This window comes from Phyllobates terribilis, unplaced genomic scaffold, assembly GCF_046119375.1.
Source record: "Phyllobates terribilis strain yellow unplaced genomic scaffold, ASM4611937v1 Scaffold_4__5_contigs__length_816908805, whole genome shotgun sequence".
Classification (NCBI taxonomy): Eukaryota; Metazoa; Chordata; class Amphibia; order Anura; family Dendrobatidae; genus Phyllobates; species Phyllobates terribilis.
Genome location: NW_027362764.1, coordinates 518,163,467 through 518,184,256, shown reverse-complemented (window position 1 = coordinate 518,184,256; position 20,790 = coordinate 518,163,467). Strand labels below are relative to the sequence as shown.

Below are 20,790 nucleotides of genomic sequence, written 5' to 3'. Positions count from 1 at the left end.
TCACACGGCTGCCGGGGCCGCAGAACTGGTGACTACGCGGCGGGCACTGCTAAGGATTCTGTGGAGGAGCAGAATGTGAAATGTGCATTCATTTTAGATGAAGGGGCAGGGGAGAGGGGAGGGTTTGGGTTACTATGAGGGCATTATGGGACAATGGAGGACATTAAGCAGCAATTGGCAGATTGTGAAAGGGGCATAGTATAGCAAGGTGCATCAGGGACACTATGTAGAGAGGCAGTGTGGGGAGATATGTAAAGGGGCAGTTTGGGATGATATTTTGGAGAGTGATAGTGTGTATGGGGAACATTATGGAGAGGGGCAGTGTATAGGGAACATTATGGAGAGGGACAGTGTGTGGGGGACATTATGCAAAGGGGCAGTGTATGGGGAACATTATGGAGAGGGGCAGTGTATGGGGAACATTATGGAGAGGGGCAGTGTATGGGGAACATTATGGAGAGGGACAGTGTGTGGGGGACATTATGGAGAGGGGCAGTGTATGGAGAACATTATGGAGAGGGGCAGTGTATGGGGAACATTATGGAGAGGGGCAGTGTATGGGGAACATTATGGAGAGGGGCAGTATATGGGGAACATTATGGAGAGGGGCAGTGTGTGGGGAACATTATGGAGAGGGGCAGTGTATGGGGAACATTATGGAGAGGGGCAGTGTATGGGGAACATTATGGAGAGGGGCAGTGTATGGGGAACATTATGGAGAGGGGCAGTGTGTGTGGGACATTATGGAGAGGGGCAGTGTATGGGGAACATTATGGAGAGGGGCAGTGTATGGGGAACATTATGGAGAGGGGCAGTGTATGGGGAACATTATGGAGAGGGGCAGTGTGTGGGGGACATTATGGAGAGGGGCAGTGTATGGGGAACATTATGGAGAGGGGCAGTGTATGGGGAACATTATGGAGAAGGGCAGTGTATGGGGGATATTTTGTGCAGGAAGCTCAGTGAAGTGAAATTATGCAGAGGAGCAGCATGAGTGATATTTTTATTTATGGGGCAGTATAATGATACTTTTATTTTTAAGGGCACAGTGTCAGGAAGCATTGCTGAAAACTGAGAAGAGTGAAGTCTGCAGAGACTAGCTGTGGGCATGAATTCTCATCATACAGTCTGGACAAAATGGAGAAGTAGAATGACTCCAAATCGGAGAAGCTGTCGTCTAAAAGGTACCTAGATGTAAATGTTTATTTGTGGTATGGACCACATCTCATTAGTTCTGTGGTTCCTGTATTGTCTGCAGTCTGATGAGGACTGATAACAACTTCCAGTATCCCCTTACCATTGTTAAGGACACAATGAGAATTATAGGTTCATGTGATAATAATGTATATGGGGCTGACCTGAACTTGTATTTGATTGCTGCACTAAGCTTGGTGATGTATATATGTACTGACAGTAGTTCTGATGCTGCAGTCATGTACTGATGGGGTGGTTCTGGCGCTGCATTCATGTACTCATGGTGGTTCTTGCGCTACAGTCATGTACCAATGGTGGTTCTGGCATTGTTTTCATGTACAGACGGTGATTCTGGTGCTGCATTCACGTACTGACGGTGGTTCTGGTGCTGCTTTCACGTACTGACGGTGGTTCTGGTGCAGCATTCATGTACTAGAAATGATTCTGGTGCCGCACTCATGTGCTGACGGTGGTTCTGATATTGTTCACATGAAGAAATCCATAACATGCTTCATGGCTATGTTAAAACCTAAAAAAATCCTCAAAACTTAGAGATCTGAGATTCTGAGGAGGATTTGACAAGTTTCTGCTCCAAAAACCTCAGTTTAAGTTAGCGTTTATTCACACTGATTTTTATTTGGAGCTGAAACTCTTTAAATCCTCCTCAAATACTCAAAACTTGGTTCTGGTGATGTATTAATGTACTGATGGTGGTTCTGGTGATGAATTCATGTAACTACCCCTTTAAATATTTTTGCGGCCCTTGAGATTGGTTCAGTATGGCAAATCAAAAATAAAATTAGCAATCTTGCCATTTTCATAGGGTCCACTAGGGCATTTTTAGACTCACACTTCCTGTCTTTTCAAGAAGAAATTTCAGTGGGCTCCTTATCAAATGCAAGGTAACAACCTCTACACACAGCTAATAAAGGATCCAATCCACTCATTACAATAAGTGATATCACACCTGAGCCTTCTTCCCCTCCCTTCACAATGACCTTTGCACACGCTCATTAGACGCTTTAATATAAAAGACTGGGTTGGGGTTCTGACCATCGTGAATGTGTCATTGTGGCGAAAACTAAAAAAAAAAAAAAAAAATGCAAGATTTCCATTTTTTTAATTTTAAAGCGCACCTGTCAGCGGGATTGTGCTCAGTAAATTACATACACTGTCAGGTGGGCGACATTACACTGATTAAAATGATACCGTGGTTGATTAAATCAGTCCAGTGGTTCTTGTATAATCTTTACTTTCAGTTTGGAGATAATGAGATGTCCGTGCTTCGGGGCGGTCTGTGGAGGTCGCTCTATCTGGTGCTCTGCTTACATATTCATCTGTTTGCTCTTACGGCAGCTCACTGTGCCTTCACTGACCTGCCTGACCTTTATGTAACATCCCTGGCGGCGTGCTGACATTACTTACTATCTCCCACCATGCAAGACCGCCAACTTACCTACCAGTTCAGGCTGGTCACTATGCTCCTCTACTTGCTGTGTGCTTGTCTCTTGTCTGTTGGCTTAGGGCGGTGGCGCTGGAACTTCCTGATTCTTAAAGTTACAGTGTGCGCAGTCATAATGCATCCCCAGCCTATTGCTGTGAGTCACTGGATACTTAAACCTCCTCCACCCAGTGGGAGGTGCCTGAGCAACACTTTCTTACAGTGTGTTCTGCGCAACTGTGAGTTGCCAGGTCCTGTCCTGAATCTTGCCCGTTTCTGCCACCCTGGGGGCTGAGTACCCAGGCCAGTTACCTGTATCTGTGACTTCTAGTCTATTTCCGCCACCCTGGGGGCTGAATGCCCAGGCTCGTTCCTGTGTCAGTTCCTGTCTGAACTGTGTCCTAGCCAGTTACCTGTTTGTCTCTATGTCCAATCCTTCCCTTTTCCTGCAGTGTCTGAACCAGTACCTAACTCCTACTTGTTGTCTCTGTTCTTCTGTTAGTGAGTTTTGTGTCCACTCGCTACTTCATAGCAAGTACCTTGTGTGTATCTGTTTCTGATTGTCCCGTTTCCCTCCTTCCGTATCTACCTCCTGTGTTCTGGCTATCTTCCTGTGTTTCCCGGTCCCTGTCTGTTCCATGTGAACAGAGCCCTGTCCTGTCTGTCCGCACCTGCGGCTCCGCTTGCCCTCCGCACCTGCGGCTCTGCTCCACTCCGCTTGCCCTCCGCACCTGCGGCTCTGCTCCACTTGCCCTCCGCACCTGCGGCTCTGCTCCACTTGCCCTCCGCACCTGCGGCTCTGCTCCGCTTGCCCTCCGCACCTGCGGCTCTGCTCCGCTTGCCCTCCGCACCTGCAGCTCTGCTCTGCTCCGCTTGCCCTCCGCACCTGCGGCTCTGCTCTGCTTGCCCTCCGCACCTGCGGCTCTGCTCTGCTTGCCCTCCGCACCTGCGGCTCTGCTCCGCTTGCCCTCCGCACCTGTGGCTCTGCTCTGCTCCGCTTGCCCTCCGCACCTGCGGCTCTGTTCCTGTATCCCAGTCTGTACTGGTCCCTATCCAGCCTGTTTACCTACCTGCCAGTACCCGCCTGTCTGCATACCAGTTGTGCCTGCCAGTATCCGCCTGTCTGCATACCAGCCGTGCCTACCCGTTCCTGCATTCCCCAGTGTGGGTCAACAGTTGTGACCAGGGTCTGACATGGAGTAGCACCTGGGCCACCTACCACGTCCTTCCTCGGACCACGGAGTCGATTAAGCTGCAGTGTGTCCATGGTCGGATCTGGAGAGGTCCCTAGTCATGCCCCTCCAGGCACTCCTTGGTTCGTGGCCCAGTGGGATCACTAACCACGCTCACTCCAAACAGTCCGGGCGTGAGCTTAACACTTTACCTAGCCCCGCACTACTAGATGCATTATGTAAAATAGGAGGAAGGTCGTTGAACGATCAGTGAGCTGTCATAAGAGCATACAGATGAATATGTAAGCAGATCACCAGATAGAGCGCCCCCCCACATGCCGCCCCGAAGCACGAGCATATCATCATCTCCAAACAAAGTAAAGTTTACACAAGAACCACATGATGGCTTTCATCAACCAAGGTATCATATTAATCAGTGTAATGTCGCCCACCTGAGAGTGTATGTAGTTTACTGAGCACAATCCTGCTGACAGGTGCGCATTAAATACAGATTGCGATAAAAAAAAAATTGCCAAAAATTTTAAAGCTATATAGGACATATAGCGTGAATTGTTGAGCAAATGTTAAAAATAGTATATGTCTCAGAATATGCCTGCTCTAGAGAGGAGTTAACGAAGGACACATCTGTAGGTCCCAAAGAATCCTGGAACATTTATATACATATATGTTTTACACAGATCTCAAAAACACCCACCATGTACAGTACAGACCAAAAGTTTGGACACACCTTCTCATTTAAAGATTTTTCTGTATTTTCATGACTGAAAATTGTTCATTCACACTGAAGGCATCAAAACTATGAATTAACACATGTGGAATTATATACTTAACAAAAAAGTGTGAAACAACTGAAAATATGTCATATTCTAGGTTCTTCAAAGTAGCCACCTTTTGCTTTGATGACTGCTTTGCACACTCTTGGCATTCTCTTGATGAGCTTCAAGAGGTAGTCACCAGAAATGGCTTTCACTTCACAGGTGTGCCCTGTCAGGTTTAATAAGTGGGATTTCTTGCCTTATAAATGGGGTTGGGACCATCAGTTGTGTTGTGCAGAAGTCTGGTGGATACACAGCTGATAGTCCTACTGAATAGACTGTTAGAATTTGTATTATGGCAAGAATAAAAGCAGCTAAGTAAAGAAAAATGAGTAGCCATCATTACTTTAACAAATGAAGGTCAGTCAGTCCAAAAAATTGGGAAAGCTTTGAAAGTGTTCCCAAGTGCAGTTGCAAAAACCATCAAGCGCTACAAAGAAACTGGCTCACATGAGGACCGCCCCAGGAAAGGAAGACCAAGAGTCACCTCTGCTTCTGAGGATAAGTTTATCTGAGTCACCAGCCTCAGAAATCGCAGGTTAACATCAGCTCAGATTAGAGACCAGGTCAATGCCACACAGAGTTCTAGCAGCAGACACATCTATTCAACAACTGTTAAGAGGAGACTTTGTGCAGCAGGCCTTCATGGTAAAATAGCTGCTAGGAAACCACTGCTAAGGACAGGCAACAAGCAGTAGAGACTTGTTTGGGCTAAAGAACACAAGGAATGGACATTAGACCAGTGGAAATCTGTGCTTTGGTCTGATGAGTCCAAATTTGAGATCTTTGGTTCCAACCACCGTGTCTTTGTGCGACGCAGCAAAGGTGAACGGATGGACTCTACATGCCTGGTTCCCACCGTGAAGTATGGAGGAGGAGGTGTGATGGTGTGGGGTGCTTTGCTGGTGACACTGTTGGGGATTTATTCAAAATTGAAGGCATACTGAACCAGCATGACTACCACAGCATCTTGCAGCGGCATGCTATTCCATCCGGTTTGCGTTTAGTTGGACCATCATTTATTTTTCAACAGGACAATGACCCCAAACACACCTCCAAGCTGTGTAAGGGCTATTTGACCAAGAGGGGGAGTGATGGGGTGCTGTGCCAGATGACCTGGCCTCCACAGTCACCAGACCTGAACCCAATCGAGATGGTTTGGGGTGAGCTGGACCGCAAAGTGAAGGCAAAAGGGCCAACAAGTGCTAAGCATTTCTGGGAACTCCTTCAGACCATTTCCGGTGACTACCTCTTAAAGCTCATCAAGAGAATGCCAAGAGTGTGCAAAGCAGTCATCAAAGCAAAAGGTGGCTACTTTGAAGATCCTAGAATATAAGACATATTTTCAGTTGTTTCACACTTTTTTGTTAAGTATATAATTCCACATGTGTTCATTCATAGTTTTGATGCCTTCAGTGTGAATGTACAATTTTCATAGCCATGAAAAAAACAGAAAAATCTTTAAATGAGAAGGTGTGTCCAAACTTTTGGTCTGTACTGTAGATGCCAATAGTGAAGTTTAGAGCTACATCCCTTCTATTCTATGCTTCCATTTTGTATATATTTCCTGAGTATTAGATCAGCATATATTCCAAAAACACAGTGATAAAAAATAATACGCATATAGTACAATAATTATGTACTTTAGGTAATTGTGCTCTGTGTACGTTGATGTAGACAGAGTAAGAATCTCACACCTATAAAATGCAGCTCTATTCATTCAGCGGATAAAGCAGGCCTTGTTCAAGTATTTGTAAAGCCCCAGTCTCAGTCATATAACTGTACTGTGAGAACAGTGACCAGCAAGGCTGGATTTATACCCAGACTCTACAAAAATAGTTTTTGGGGTCACTCCTAGCAACTCACGCTGGTTTCACAGCCATAAAAACCCAAGAGAACTGCAGCTCTAATCAGATTGCTTCATGTGTATTACCCGCTGGTCTTATTTGCAGCAGTAGTTAATCTATTACTAGTTAACCTTATGCATTTTATGTTAACGTATACTTTTATTAAATGGACAGAACATATTTTAGTAACATATTAAAAAAGGGTAGTTATAAGCAGATGAAAGAACAGGTCTGGCTTTTCAACCAAGTAGTGGTATTTCTCAGCTTTTATGGTTCTATGACTGGTGCAGTCCTATGTTCTTTAGTAGTTCTTTAGTTGACTTTACCCAAAGATGAATACTATAGGACAGCGCCACCACTGGTCCATCATCTAGACTGGAGATAGCTACAATATATTTATACACTAACTACATATAACTCAAACATGTGAACAAAAATACACTAACTGACACACACATCAATATACTGACTACTTAGGGGACTGTCTTTTTCTGATTGCTAAATCCACTAATTGTATAGCTATGCAATGGTACCAATGTTCCTGCAGTTATACCCATGTTTTATCCTACTGTGCCATGTTAAAATCAGAGTAATCGCACTGCCTCTACTGCCACTAACTTGGTAATCAGGCTCATTAGTGGCAGCAGAGATATTTTCCTGCCAGCTTCCATATGCCTAAGCAACATATGCAATGTCCTGGCGGCTAAGTCTCTTCTGTTCTTGTGTCTCAGAATTGGGGTAATCTCATGGTTTCTTAATGCTAAAGTTTATTTCTCCTATACTCTTTCCTTGGACCAAGGAAAATATTCCAATGGGTGATTAGCAAATATTGCTGTACAGCACGGTGTGTTGTCAGATTGTTGCTATCAGGATACATCAGTTCTGGCAAACCCAGATATCAGAACTCTTTAAACAATCATGCAGTGGAGTTTGCTGCCTTGGTGCTCAGCTTTGTTGGGGTATTTTCTTGCAAGCGGCTGCGCACTGCTTGTACTTATTTTGAACTAAGTCTATCATTCTAGCACTGTACAGTAAGGCTATTTTCACACCATGTTTTTTTCAGGGTTTTTTTCTGCAGCAAAACAGAATCTCTTGCCAGGAGGTTGTTCAGGATTTTTCTTGCCTTTTTGGCGTGTTTTTGGCATAACAGTGGGGGCTGTGAATTGTCCAGGAATAGTTTACCTATGACACTGGCAGTGCATTGAGTTTGTATGACACTATTTACTTTCACACTATGGTCTGTCATTCAGCTGCACAGGCATTGTTCAATTTCACACCTCCCTGGGCAACAGGTATTGTTCAATCTCACACTTCGCTTAGCTAATGTTTACATTTTACACATTACTAATTAATTAAACTCTCCTAATACAAACTACCATCTCTGTGACCAAGACAAGATGGTAAAAATCACAAAAATAAATGTTTCACATACTGTTGTACTTGCTTATTTTCACAAAAAAAAAACAAAACCTGATAGCTATGTTCACACTAGGCATTTTTTCACTACCCATTACTTCCAATGGGTGAAAAGCGCTGGAAAAAACATGGAAAGAAGTGACATGCTCTATTTTGCAAAAAAACATGCAAAGCACAAAATCCTGATAAAAAAACAAGATGTGTGCATGAGATTTCTGGAATCTCAGACTTTGCTGGTACTGTAAAACGCAGCTGCAAATTTGCATAAAAAATGCATAAAAAAGCTGAAAAAACAAGATGTGTGAACATAGCCTAAATCAGGAGAAAATTATGTCAGATGACCATTTAGATTATAGATTAAAGAGAACCTGTCAATTTCATAATAAAATTGATTTAAATACCTTGCAAAAACCCTGATCTCCCCTGATTCTGAAGTTCTTTTCAGTCATGATCTACATCACTTCATTGCAGAGATATTCACATTTGTTTCTTTTGGAGCGCATATGTGACATCTTTGCTTTGCAGTCCAAGTGGGCATCTCTTCAGTGTCTTATCGGGGGTGTTCACTTTGACAGCACCTGGGAGGGACCTGTGAATCACAGATCAGCAGCAGGTCTAGAAGTCACAGACACTGCTGAGCTGTGATTCCCAGTGTCTGGGAAGGAGGGGTGAAAGTGCTGCCCCCAGAGAGCACTTGGAAGAAATGTTCAGTTCGACTGCAAGCAAAAATTTCACATATTGTGCTGCAGAAAAAGCAAATGTGAATATCTCTGCAACGGAGTGACGCAGCACAAAATGGAAAAGACTAGCAGAATCAGAGGAGCTCAGAGATTTTTTTCCAAGGAATTTAAATCCAATTTCTTTAAAAGGTGACAAATCCTATTAAATAAATTAATCACTTGATTGATTGAAAGGGAAAACTTAATTTATCTAGAATCATAGGGATGGATTAATCAAGACTGGCATTGTTTACGCCAGTTTTGAGGAGGGGGCATAATGGAATCAGACTCTACTGATTCATAAGTGAGGTGCATGCCTCTTCATGAATCTGGAGTGGTGTGTGCCTCCGTGCGCTACGCCAGACATATCACTTGGGTCTGGAGTGAGATATCTGGCATCACAACACCACAGCTCATCATGAATTAGATGACCGGTGGCTCCCGCTGCACCCCCAAAAACTGGCGTGAAAGCTTTGATGAATGGGGCCCATACTATTTTTAAAATGGAACAAGAATGAATATCAGTGTATGCCTCCATGAGACAACAGAGCCGTAATATGGACTTGTACATGAGCCCGTACATACTTCTAAATGCTAACTTTATTTAGAAGTACACAAGAATAAAATTACATTTGGGGCATTTTAGTTTATTGTCTGGCCTGATTTTTGTGAACGTATTACGTTTTTTCGTTATAAGTTGTCATTGTATATAAGTTGATTTTTATAGCCAATATGTACCAGTGCTTTCAAAGTCTATAACTACCATAAACAGTACTGTATATCAGACTAGTACCCATCATGAATACTTCCATCATCTCACAGAGGTTCATGAAGAATTCTCTTGTCAATCCACATTAAACTTAGCCTCTTTGTCCCTAAGGATTAAGAATGTGATGCATTTGTTGCAAGCCATCTTCTCAATGGCATGTGCGCCAAAGGAATTGCTGATCTGACAGCTTAATGAAGTGAATAAGCACATGAGCCTGGAGGCTATGCCACTGGCGCTATGATAGCTTCTCATGAATCAGGAGAGGCCCCTCATAGTCCCTTATTGTAGGCTGTGCATGATAACATTATATTGTCTTGGAGGCTCATGTAAGATCAATTCCAAATTAACTTGCTCAAAAAATTTAGTAAGCTATGTGTTACTTTCAAATCTTGCTGTTATATTTAGTTTTTCAAGTGTCTGTAGGGCAAAATAATAACTTTGAAAATCACTTTATTATTAGGGAGTTTGTCTTTTTCCCTGTAAATAAATTGCATTCAAGTAGCTTCCAAACCCTTGATATTCTCCAGTCTATTTTCTTTTCTTCAGTTGCATTTATATGAGAATAAACTTATTTGGAGTACAGATGTTGGCAGTGAAAGGGTCTACTCAAGACCTTTGTCTCACTAACTGGAGGTTCAGTGGCTCTATCAGGGCTTGCATCTGAACCCCCCCCCACCAAACAGGATTCGGGCATATGCGCTGATGGGGCCATAGACAATAATGGTGCCGACTGAGCAAACATGTGCTCTGAAGTGCATCACTTTCGGGCGTGTACACCTACTGGAGACAGACACCCAGATGCAGCCTACTAAGCAACTTACAAGTACATTTATTTATTTTTAAACATGAATGAAGAAAATTCCCCAAACAAGAGATTTGCGAAGTTTCAAACTGTCATAACTCTCCATAGTGGACAAAATTATAAAAAAAAAAAAAAAAAAGTTTAGTTACTCTTTAAGGCCCCATACACAGAGTAAAGTAGGCTGAACCGGATATCTGCAGCATTGGCCGTCAGTCTAATGTATATGGGAGCTTCACGACTTTGCCCCGATAAAGGACATAGTGGAAGAGAATGATTACGCCATTGGAATTTCAATAGCGCACTCTTTTGCTTAGCCATAAGAAGAACCGCTGCCAGAGTTCCTACATGTGGATTGCTGGACAAACGATTATTCAGAAGACATACAGTAATATGCATGAGGGCCTTATGTTCAATTGGAGTATAATTGTATCATGGCCCTGGATCATACCATTTATTGTAATGCTATGGCAGAAAGTCTTGGCTACCTTTTGGCAATGAAAGCACAAAGGTAGAAGTCACAAAAGTTCAAGCATGGTCTTTTCTGCAGAATTTTTTAACAATCTTCTAGTCTAGATGAAACAAATGTTATAAAATTCCAATCTTGTTGCAGTCACATTAGATAAAGGTGGGAAGATGTTCACTAACCATTAAGTGAATGCTCGCTTGCTGAATGATGATTACACCAAGACAAGCATACGCATTCTTATCGGCTGTTACAGTCGTTTGGGATGGTTTTCTTAGCAAAGATGATTTGCGAACTAGCAACTGTGGACTACAATTTAAAACATAGCTGACTTCTATTCCAATGATTATGTCTATCATTAGTCATCGGTTTTTATATATATCTCAAGGTTACAAGTCCATCTCCAGAGATCTTTATGTTCCTTTGTCCATAGAGCACAACATAATAAAGACGTTTACAACTTCTGGCACTGTAGCTAATCTCCCTGGACGTGGACGGCAGAGAGAAATTGATGAAAGGTTAAAAAGCAGGATAGTCCAAATGGTGTATAAGCAGCCCCAATCAAGTTCCAAAGAAATTCAAGCTGTCCTGCAGACTCAGGGTGCATCAGTGTCAGCGTGAACTATCCATCGACATTTGAATGAAATGAAACGATATGGCAGGAGGCCCAGGGGGGACACCAGTGCTGACACAGACATAAAAAAGCTAGACTGCCGTTTGACAAAACACGAGTAACCCAAAATCCTTCTGGAAAGCAGTTTTGTGAACAGATTACAGCAAGATAGAGTTTTTAGATAAAGCGCATTATTCTACTGTCTACCGAAAACAGAATGAGGCCTATAAGGAAAAGAACACAGCATCTCCAGTCAAATATGGTGAAGATTCAAAGATGTCTCGGGGTTGTTTTGCTGCCTCTGGCACTGGGTGCCTGGATTGTGTGCAAGGCATCATAAAATCTGAAGATTACCAAAGGATTTTGGGTCGCAATGCAGTGCCCAGTGTTAGAAAGCTGGTCTTGTGTCCTTGGTCATGGGTCTTCCAGCAGAACAAGGACCCCAAACATACTTCAAGAAGCACCCAGAAATGGCTGGAAACAAAGTGCTGGAGAGTTCTGAAGTGGCCAACAATGAGTCCGGATCTAAATCCCATTAAACACCTGTGGAGGGATCTTAAAATTGCTGTTTGGATAAGTAGCCCTTCAAATATGAGAGACCTGGAGTAAAAGAAGAGTGGTCCAAAATTCCAGTTGAGCGGTGTAAGAAGCTTATTGATAGTTATAGGAAGCGATTGATTGCAGTTATTTATTCCAAAGGGTGTATGACCAAATATTAAGTTGAAGGTGCAAATAATTTTGTCTGGTCCATTTGTAGTTTTTTTTTTTGTGATATGTCCAATTTTCCTTTTTTCTTTGTTTTTGTGTTATTCCAATTCACACAAAGGAAATAAACGTGTATAACAAGACTTGTGTAACTACAATAATTTTCTGGGAGAAATACTTTATTTTCTAGAACAATTTCTAGGGGTAATATAATGAACTGAGGAGTATACTACTTCAAGGGCCCCGGCAGATTCATTGCAACCTGTAATTGAAAGTCATAGGACTTCTGCAGCCTAACCGAGCAAAAGCCGCCAAAGTCCTCCGGAGTGGCTTACAATGGAGGGTGTGTGAGGCTCTGGAAGGTGTTTATTATTTTAAAAACATCAATGCCTTAAAAAAAAAAAAAAAAAAAAATCAGCTTTGGACAATCCCTTTAAATTACATTTGATCAAGTAGAAAGTTTTTTTGTCTTTTAATTTAACTGGATTAAGTGTGAATTGCAAAGAAATTCCTTGTACTGTATATTTTAGTGAACGGAAAGTGTTTAATTTTTCGCCTTTTATTGCTTTTAGCAGTTGTGTGTGCCTTGAGAGATTGCGGAAACTGATAACAGGACAGATGACAAGCTTCTAACTGAGATTAAACGTATTTACAGAAAAAGCACGTTTTTAATCTGTCAGTTTTCTGTAAATTACTGCTAATGACACAAAAAATAAAAAAGACTAATATTAACAAGTCACAGAAATCCGCACACCACATAATTTGTACTGGTGTGTAATTATTGGTTAGACATCTTAGAAGAAATCTATAACTCCAACAGAAGTTATCACTTAAAGGTGTGCCTGGCATCCCCAGACCCAAGACCCCACAACACACTGCAGAATGAAGGGGCCGCCATGCTCACGAGAGGGCTACAGCCTTTTGATGGACTACTATCCATCAAAAGGCTGTAGCCCTCTCGTGAAGCAGTTGTGTTATCTTAATTTTGTTTGAACTCAATGAGGTTTACCCTATGGATGGATCAGGGGCAAACAATCTATTTCAATTCTACACTAGGATAAATTGATTTTGACCAACCGGTTGGTTTCATTGCATTCCAATGAAATACACAATATAATTCTATAATAGGCTAACCAGACTGAATCAGCTACGTCTGTAGATTTTACGACCAATGGTAATTGACTTAATTGCCATTTTAGTAACAGAATGCTCATGTAGTAACTATAAAAAGGTCTTTTTTGTTAAGAAACCATTATCTAAACCAATAAATCTTAAGTAAAATACAGATGTTTATGGAGCAAGGTGAACAATTTTAAGAGGTTACAGTATAAAACCTATTTATGAATACAGTAAGTGTATCTACTATTTTGACTTTCAAGATGTCACAATGGAGTGTAATACATCTCAAAATGATAAAAGCTTGAAGTTTACTTATTTCCTGGTATCAGGTCCCTGTACAACATTTTACATCAACATTTTTCATCCACTTCCAAAACACATTACAAGGCAATTCTTACTGCGGGCGGAGAAAGCATTAAAACGCAATGTCCTAACAAGGAGAACCCTATTTTTTTAACCTAATTCCTTAAAGCCTGATCTCTACTTTGCATGACGCATGTGGATCCTGCTTGAAGGTTCTTTGGCAAGGACCCTAGGGAACAAGATTATGTGCAGTTGCCCAACGCTCTCCAGCAGCAAAACAAAGGGTAATTGCAAGAAAATACAGTTTATTCGAACGGTCTGAGAAGTCTATTGATTAATTATGCCCGTCCTGCTTATGTAATGCAGGTTACTGACATTAGCTCCAGTGTCAAATTTCTCCCACTTGAACTTCAAAAACGTGTATGATATCCTGAAAATCAATGAGACCCTGCCCTGCATTATAATGCAAATATAACTGGTCTGTGAGTGTTAGGCTAACCGCACACTGTGTGACTATATATGCCAGAAAAAAAGTTTACAACTTTTATAGAACACCATTTACCAGATGGAGGCCAAAGGTATATCCTTTTAGCCTCCATCTAGCAGGTATGTGTCTGTATATGGTTTAAAGCTTTTGATCAGTTTAAACAGGAAACAAGTGCTAGTGTAAACCTTGCCTAAGTAATGAACAACTAAGAAAAGCACCTTGCTACTTTTTCCCATGACACTGTCAGAAGAAATGCCTGCTTCAACGTAAAGGAAAAAAATAAAAACATCAACAATTTAATAAACAAAGTTTGAAGGAACAAACTGATCATCACGACTTCCAGAACAACAAATAGTTATCCGGCACGCAAGTCACAGGTGCATTGGAACCATTTATGGTGGTGCTACCCTTCCATGAAAATACAATGCAAAGAAAACATCAAACAAGGAAAATGGTAATCACCAATGGTGTAACTTGGTATTACTGTAAATTCTCTCGACTAGTAGCCCAGTACGGCCGGTGTTCTCTCCCACCCCCCACTTGCACTTTACATGGTGTAAGGATGATTTACAATGAAGTAGTAACACCATTGGTGAGCGCCACTTGCTTTTCATAGTTGCAGTAAAATTTTAATAAGCAGTAGAAAATGTCTGCATAAAAATACAGCTCTACATCTTTATAACTTGAGAAAAAGCACTGTCACTCACCATGCATGTGTCCAAGTCCTCCAAACGCTCCATCTCAGAGAGTTCTTCAATAGTAGGAACAGACCGCTTGACGGGCCTCTCCTCTACAGTCTCGATCTCCATAGATTCTTGATGAGGAAGTGGCTTCCCCCGCTTAGTGAGATGATCAGCCTGGAAGCAAAGTTACACTATTGAGATATTCACATTGTATATGATCACGCTGAGCATGTCATACTGTAGCAAGTGCCAAAAAACATCAGTAATAACATACAGTACATTAAATGTAACACAACCAGTTCTAATTCTGTTCATTTTCCTAAAGTATCAGTTTGCTTTTTTAAGAACAGAGGTCCATCAATCTTTAAAGGCAATCTGCAAGCAGGATTTCACACCCCAAACCATTTATATGTACATGTAGTTCTTTCAAAGACAAGTCTAGCAATATCATTTAGATGGCCAGTCCATTCTTTCATTGCTGGGAAATCAGCATTTGAATCAATATTCAAATGAGGCTGTAGATCTGAAGCCTCTGTAACTCCAGCTCTATTCCCTGCCCAGAGCCAAATCCTCCTGCTTGACTGATGTAGCTGAAATCACACAGCGGAGAGGCTGTCAGTCAAGCAGGAGGTAGTGCTGGGTGGTTAATAGAGCTGGAATGAAAGAGGCTTCAGATCTACAGCTACTTGGTATAGCAGTTCAAATGCTGTTTTTTCAGTAACTGAGGAACAGACTGGCCATGTAAAAGTATTGCTGAACTTATCTTTGAATGAGCTACATGCACAAATAAATTGTTTGGAGGGGTAAAATCCTGCTGACAAATTCCCTTTAAAGCTCTATAGGGTTAGACACAGGAAGACAAGTTGACCCTCCCACAGCATGAGAAAAGAAACAGCTTGGCCTTTTCATAAATGGACACCAAAAAGCCCTTGAAAACTGCAGTGGAGTATAGACATGGCCAAAAGTTTTGCAACTGCCACAAATTTTGGTTCTCACAAAGTTTGTTGCTTCAATTTTTATGGTGACAATTTTAATTAACTCTAGATTCTGATCCCATATATTGCAAAAAAATGCAAAGCTATTCCTTGCCTTAAAAATTAACAATCACAAAAAAGCATCTCTACTGAAATTCAGCACTGTTACAAAATGACCTGCTTACATCATTATGAGTGATGATCTTACTAGCTGAGGAGAAAGTATTAATGGAGGACAAGGCAGCTGATATCACTCTGTCATGCTCAATCAATTATACGGTCAGACTGGTTGCATTAAAAAGGGGGCAGATTGTTAGAATCATTGATTCTTAACTTCAAAAAGGGAGGTTCAATTGCTATGTAGAAGGGTTCAGGGTGCCAAAAATGTCCAGCAATTGCAAGGGCATCTCCTAAAGAGGATTCAGCTATTGGATCAGTTTGAACCACAATGCAGAGCTTGCTTAGAATTGGCACCAGGCAGGTGTCAGTGAAACAGAACTCACAGTGAGGGAAATGCATTTGAAGGCTGGCATGGAGTCAAAAGGGCAACAAAGAAGCCACTTCTTTTTCAAGAAAAACATAAATGGACTGACTGACATTCTGCAGTCAATACAGGGATTAGACTGCAGGGGACTGGGTAAAGTTTTTGTCTAAGTTCCCTTTAGACTGTTTTGGATATCTATAAGAATGATTGTCTGGAGAAGAAACGGTGAGCGCTGCTATGAATCCTGGGTCATACAAACAGAAAAAAAAAAAGGAGACCATTCATATTTGGGGTTGCTTTTCATGAAAGGGAGTGGGCTCACTTACAATTTTGTCTAACTACATTGAGGCTGTTTAGATACCATTCTTTATTCATGGCAAAGAGCAACTTTTCCCAATGATCAAGGAGCAATTTGGTGATGGATAATGCTTTTTCCAGCATGATGGAGTACCATGTCACACATGATGGAGCACCATATCGCAAGGCAAAAAGTGATAACTAAGTGGCTTGGTGAATAAAACATTGACGTTTTGGGTCCATGGCCAGATAACTCCCCAGATGTCCATACCATATAGAACTTGAGGTGAGGTCAATTCTCAAAAAGTGGGTGGACAAACAAAAACACAGAAATTGTGATAAACTCAAAGCACTAAGTAGACAAGGATGGCTTGCCATCAGTCAGCATTTGACCCAGAAGCTGATACTCAGCATGCCAGAGAGAATTACACAAGTCTTGAAAAACAAGGGTCAACATTGAAAATATTGAGTCTTTACATAAGTTTTACATTTTTATTGAAAAATGTCAAGTTTATGAAAAGCTTATAATTGTACTTTAGTAAGCATAGAAACATCTGACTGAAAGATGTAAAAACACTGAAGCAGTGAATTTAATCGAGAAACTAAATTTGTATCAGTCTCAAAAAACTTAGACCTAACTGTACATCTGAAGTGGCATTCTAAGCTTTGATTTTATTACAAGAAACCGGACAGCAGGATTTACCAGTTTACCCCAATATTTAGGAAAAGCTGCCAGTAGAATTGTAAAATCAGCTTTAGTCCAGCCGGAATCACCCCCACAGAAGTGTGGTTGTTATCTCTGTAGTGCTCTTTCATCTCCTTTGTCGATTCCTAAATTGCACAAATGAGCGCCTGTTCCGGTGACTTTAGGCATGAACAATGATCTTCTGCCTATGTACCACTACCCTGGCGTCATAGTGTGCCGACCACAAGTCCAACCAAGCGTTTCCCTCTGTGATCTCACAGTTCACAGGCCTGGAATATGTGCCACTACTTTGCAGCTCAGTACTATAACACAGCAATGCAGTGCGTCTGCTGTGAGATCGCAGAGGGAAGCGCTTGGTCAGCCACACTCCTGGTCTGCACAGTGCCACACCAGTGCACAGCACATAGGCATAAGGTCACTGTGCATGCCCGAAGTCATAGCTGTAACAGCGCATTAGTGAAATTTAGGGAGTAGGGATGAAGACTACAGAGACAGCAACCATACCTCTGTGGCTGTGATATCCGCTGATCGGGCAGGGCTGCTCAGCACTAAGTGCACGCCTCTTTGACTAGTCTAATTAATTAGAATAGGTGACACCTCAATATGAACATGACAATTTACAATTATGCTGGCAACTATTCATAAGCATTACGGCAGCTAGAAATCAGCGCTAATTTGCGAATGCAGTGCTGTAAATTCTGCTGTCCGGTTCCCTATAACCAAAATCATTTGTGCTATAATATAACAATTTATTAAAAAAAAAAAAAAAAGTGTTACCAATACGGATCAATAAAATTACACAAGAATATTATTTGGGGATGGTTGATTGAAAAAGTTAACTAGAACAACCAATCTTTCTTTGCACTGTTTATCATAAATATTGCCCCAGTATTTCCCCTGCAACCAAAGCTTTACCATCGAGAGAATATCCCAAATACACCAATAGTAATAATAAGTCTTACTGTGACAATAGTTGCCACTCTGGTGTAGTTAGGGAACACACTTCTTTTACTGTATCAAATTAGATTTCTCATTATATAAATCCCACAATTACAATTTGGGTTACTTGCTTCCTCATCTAATCTCAATTACCTGAAAGAAATAATTAAAAACCATGACTGTGAATGGTAAAAATAGTCTAATGCGCATTCTGCTCGAATGATTATTCTGCTTTTATTTTCTGGAACCATGTGAGAAAACAATTGTACACTCCTGCATGCTATTTAATTAGACTTTCTGCATGCAAGTATTCCTACAATGATAGTTTCATATGGAGCAGAACGGTTTGGTAATCATAGCACAAATCTGTATAATATGAATCAACTGAGCATCAGAAAATCCTTTACTAATACTAGTTTGTGAAACAGTGGATATAAAAAGTCTACACACCCCTGTTAAAATTACAGTTTTGTCATGTAAAAAAATAAATAAATTATTTATATATATATATATATATATATATATATATATATATATATATATATATATATATATATATATATACATACATATACACACATATACATACACACTAAGAGGAATCATTCCAGACCTTTTTCTCCTTTAACCCCTTCCCGACATATAACGTACAGTTATGTCATATGTCGGGTCCCTGATTTTGATACAGGTTCACAAGCAGAGCCTGCATCTGTCCCGGCAGATGATGGCGGAATTATTCAACCATCATCTGCCTCCAATAGCCATGGGTGGAGCAGAGCGCCAATGGGTTGCAATGACAGCCGGGTTTAGTCGGCGGTGTTCATAGGAGACCATAATTATCACTATACATTTAAGTGCTGATGAACTGCTATGTATAGCACAAGTGATCAAATGATCGCAGCTCCAAGTCCCCTAAAGGGACTGAAAAATATACTAAACAGTAAAAAATAAAAAAGTTCAAATCACCCCACTTATGCCTCATTGATAATAATGCAATTTAAAAAAACACATTTGATATCGCTGCGTTTGCAAAAGTCCGATCTTTGAGACACCAAAGTTACGTTTTTTTTGGCAGACACAACATTGCAATAAAATGCAATAAGAAGTAATCGAAACATTGTATCTACCCCAAAATGGTATCAGTAAAAATGTGAGTTCAGGGTGAAAAAAAACAAGCCCTCACATAGCCTCATACCCCAAAAATTGAGAATGTTAGAGTCTCGGAAAATGGTGACAAGAATTTTCAGGAGCGCGGCACACGCAGTAGCCGCTGCTGCAGCTACCACGTGTGTCCGCTGCTAAAGGAAAATGAATATTCCCTCTTCTCCACTCCCATGGTAGTGGAGAGGGGTGAATATTCATTTCTTTAATGGAGGGTGCACAGTGTCAGCAGCGCTGCAGCGGCTCAGTGATCAGCTGCTGACACTGTGTGCACACCTTTAAAGAACAGGGATATTCACTCTTCTCCACGCACATAGTCCCGGCGTGGAGAGGCGTGAATATCCCCGTAGCTCACCTCGGCGTCTGAGGGCACATAGCAGTGATGTCATGCGCTGCTCAGATGCAGAGGAGAGCTGCTGCTGGCAGAACAGGACGCAGCACTGGAGTAGAGGGAAGGAAGGCGAGTAGGAGTGTTTACTTTTTTTAATGTGTGCAGTGATCTGGGGGCCATGAAAACCAGGACAGGGTGGCCACACATACCAGGATTGGGTCTGAGGGGGCCATACATACCAGGATTGGTTCTTAATGGGCCATGCATAATCAGGATTGGGGATGAGGGGAGCCATGCATACCAGGATTGGAGATGAGAGGGCCATGCATACCAGGATTGGGGAAGAGGAGGTCACGCATACCAGGATTGGGGAAGAGGGGGCCATGCATACCAGGATAGGGAAATTTACCAGTAGCTGCTGCATTTCCCACCCTAGGATTATACTCGAGTCAATAAGTTTTCCCAGTTTTTTGTAGTAAAATTAGGTGCCTCGGCTTATATTTGGGTCGGCTTATATTCGAGTATATACGGTATGTGGTATCTGCATGCTCATACTGACCTGGAGAATCATATTGCCATGTCAATTTGACCATATAGTGAACATGGTAAATAAACACAAAATTGTGAATTGCACATTTTTTGCAATTTCAGCACTACTGGATTTTTTTACTGCTTTCCAGCACATCACGATAAAATAAATGGTGTAATTCAAATGTATAATTCATCCCGCAAAAAACAAGCCCTCACACGGCTATGTGTATTAAAAAAAATAAAAAAATTATGGCTCTTGGAAGAAGGGGAGGAAAAAATGAAAATGAAAAAAAAAACACAGAAAATGACTGCAGTGTGAAGGGGTTAATATTACCCTTAAACTGTACAATTCAATTGAAAAAATAAAACTGAATTTTTTTCAGGTGGAAAAATAAAAATAAACTAAAAACTCATGTGGTTGCATAAATATTCACCCCCTTAAACTGATACTTTGAACGCTGTCATAAATTGACAGTCTTTTTGGGTAGGAATCTATCAGTATTGCACATTACATAATGTGCCCACTTTTCCTTGCAGTAGTGCTCCAAATCTGTCAGATTGCGAGGGCATCTCCTGTGTACAGCACCTTCTTCAGGTTAGCACAGATTTTCAAATGTTTAGGTCTGGGCTCTGGCTGGGCCATTCCAAGGCTTTGATCTTTTACTCATGCCATTCTTTTGTTGATTTAGAGGTATATTTACGGTTGTTGTCATGCTAAAAAGTAAAATTCCTCTTCATCTTCAGTTTTTTAGAAGAGGCTTGTAGATTTTGTTGCAAAGTTGTAGAATATTTGAAAGC

The 20,790-nt window shown here is 41.3% G+C and overlaps 1 protein-coding gene across 3 annotated transcripts in view; it reads right to left on the bottom strand.

Moving 5' to 3' along the window:
* Positions 1-20,790, bottom strand: part of CARMIL1 (capping protein regulator and myosin 1 linker 1) — a 344,138-nt gene that overhangs the window by 55,954 nt on the left and 267,394 nt on the right. For all 3 annotated transcript variants that reach the window (XM_073678871.1, XM_073678872.1, XM_073678873.1), the window contains exon 29: positions 14,594-14,743. In XM_073678871.1, the coding sequence (XP_073534972.1) occupies positions 14,594-14,743 (150 nt within the window). The remainder of the gene's footprint in view (positions 1-14,593; positions 14,744-20,790) is intronic.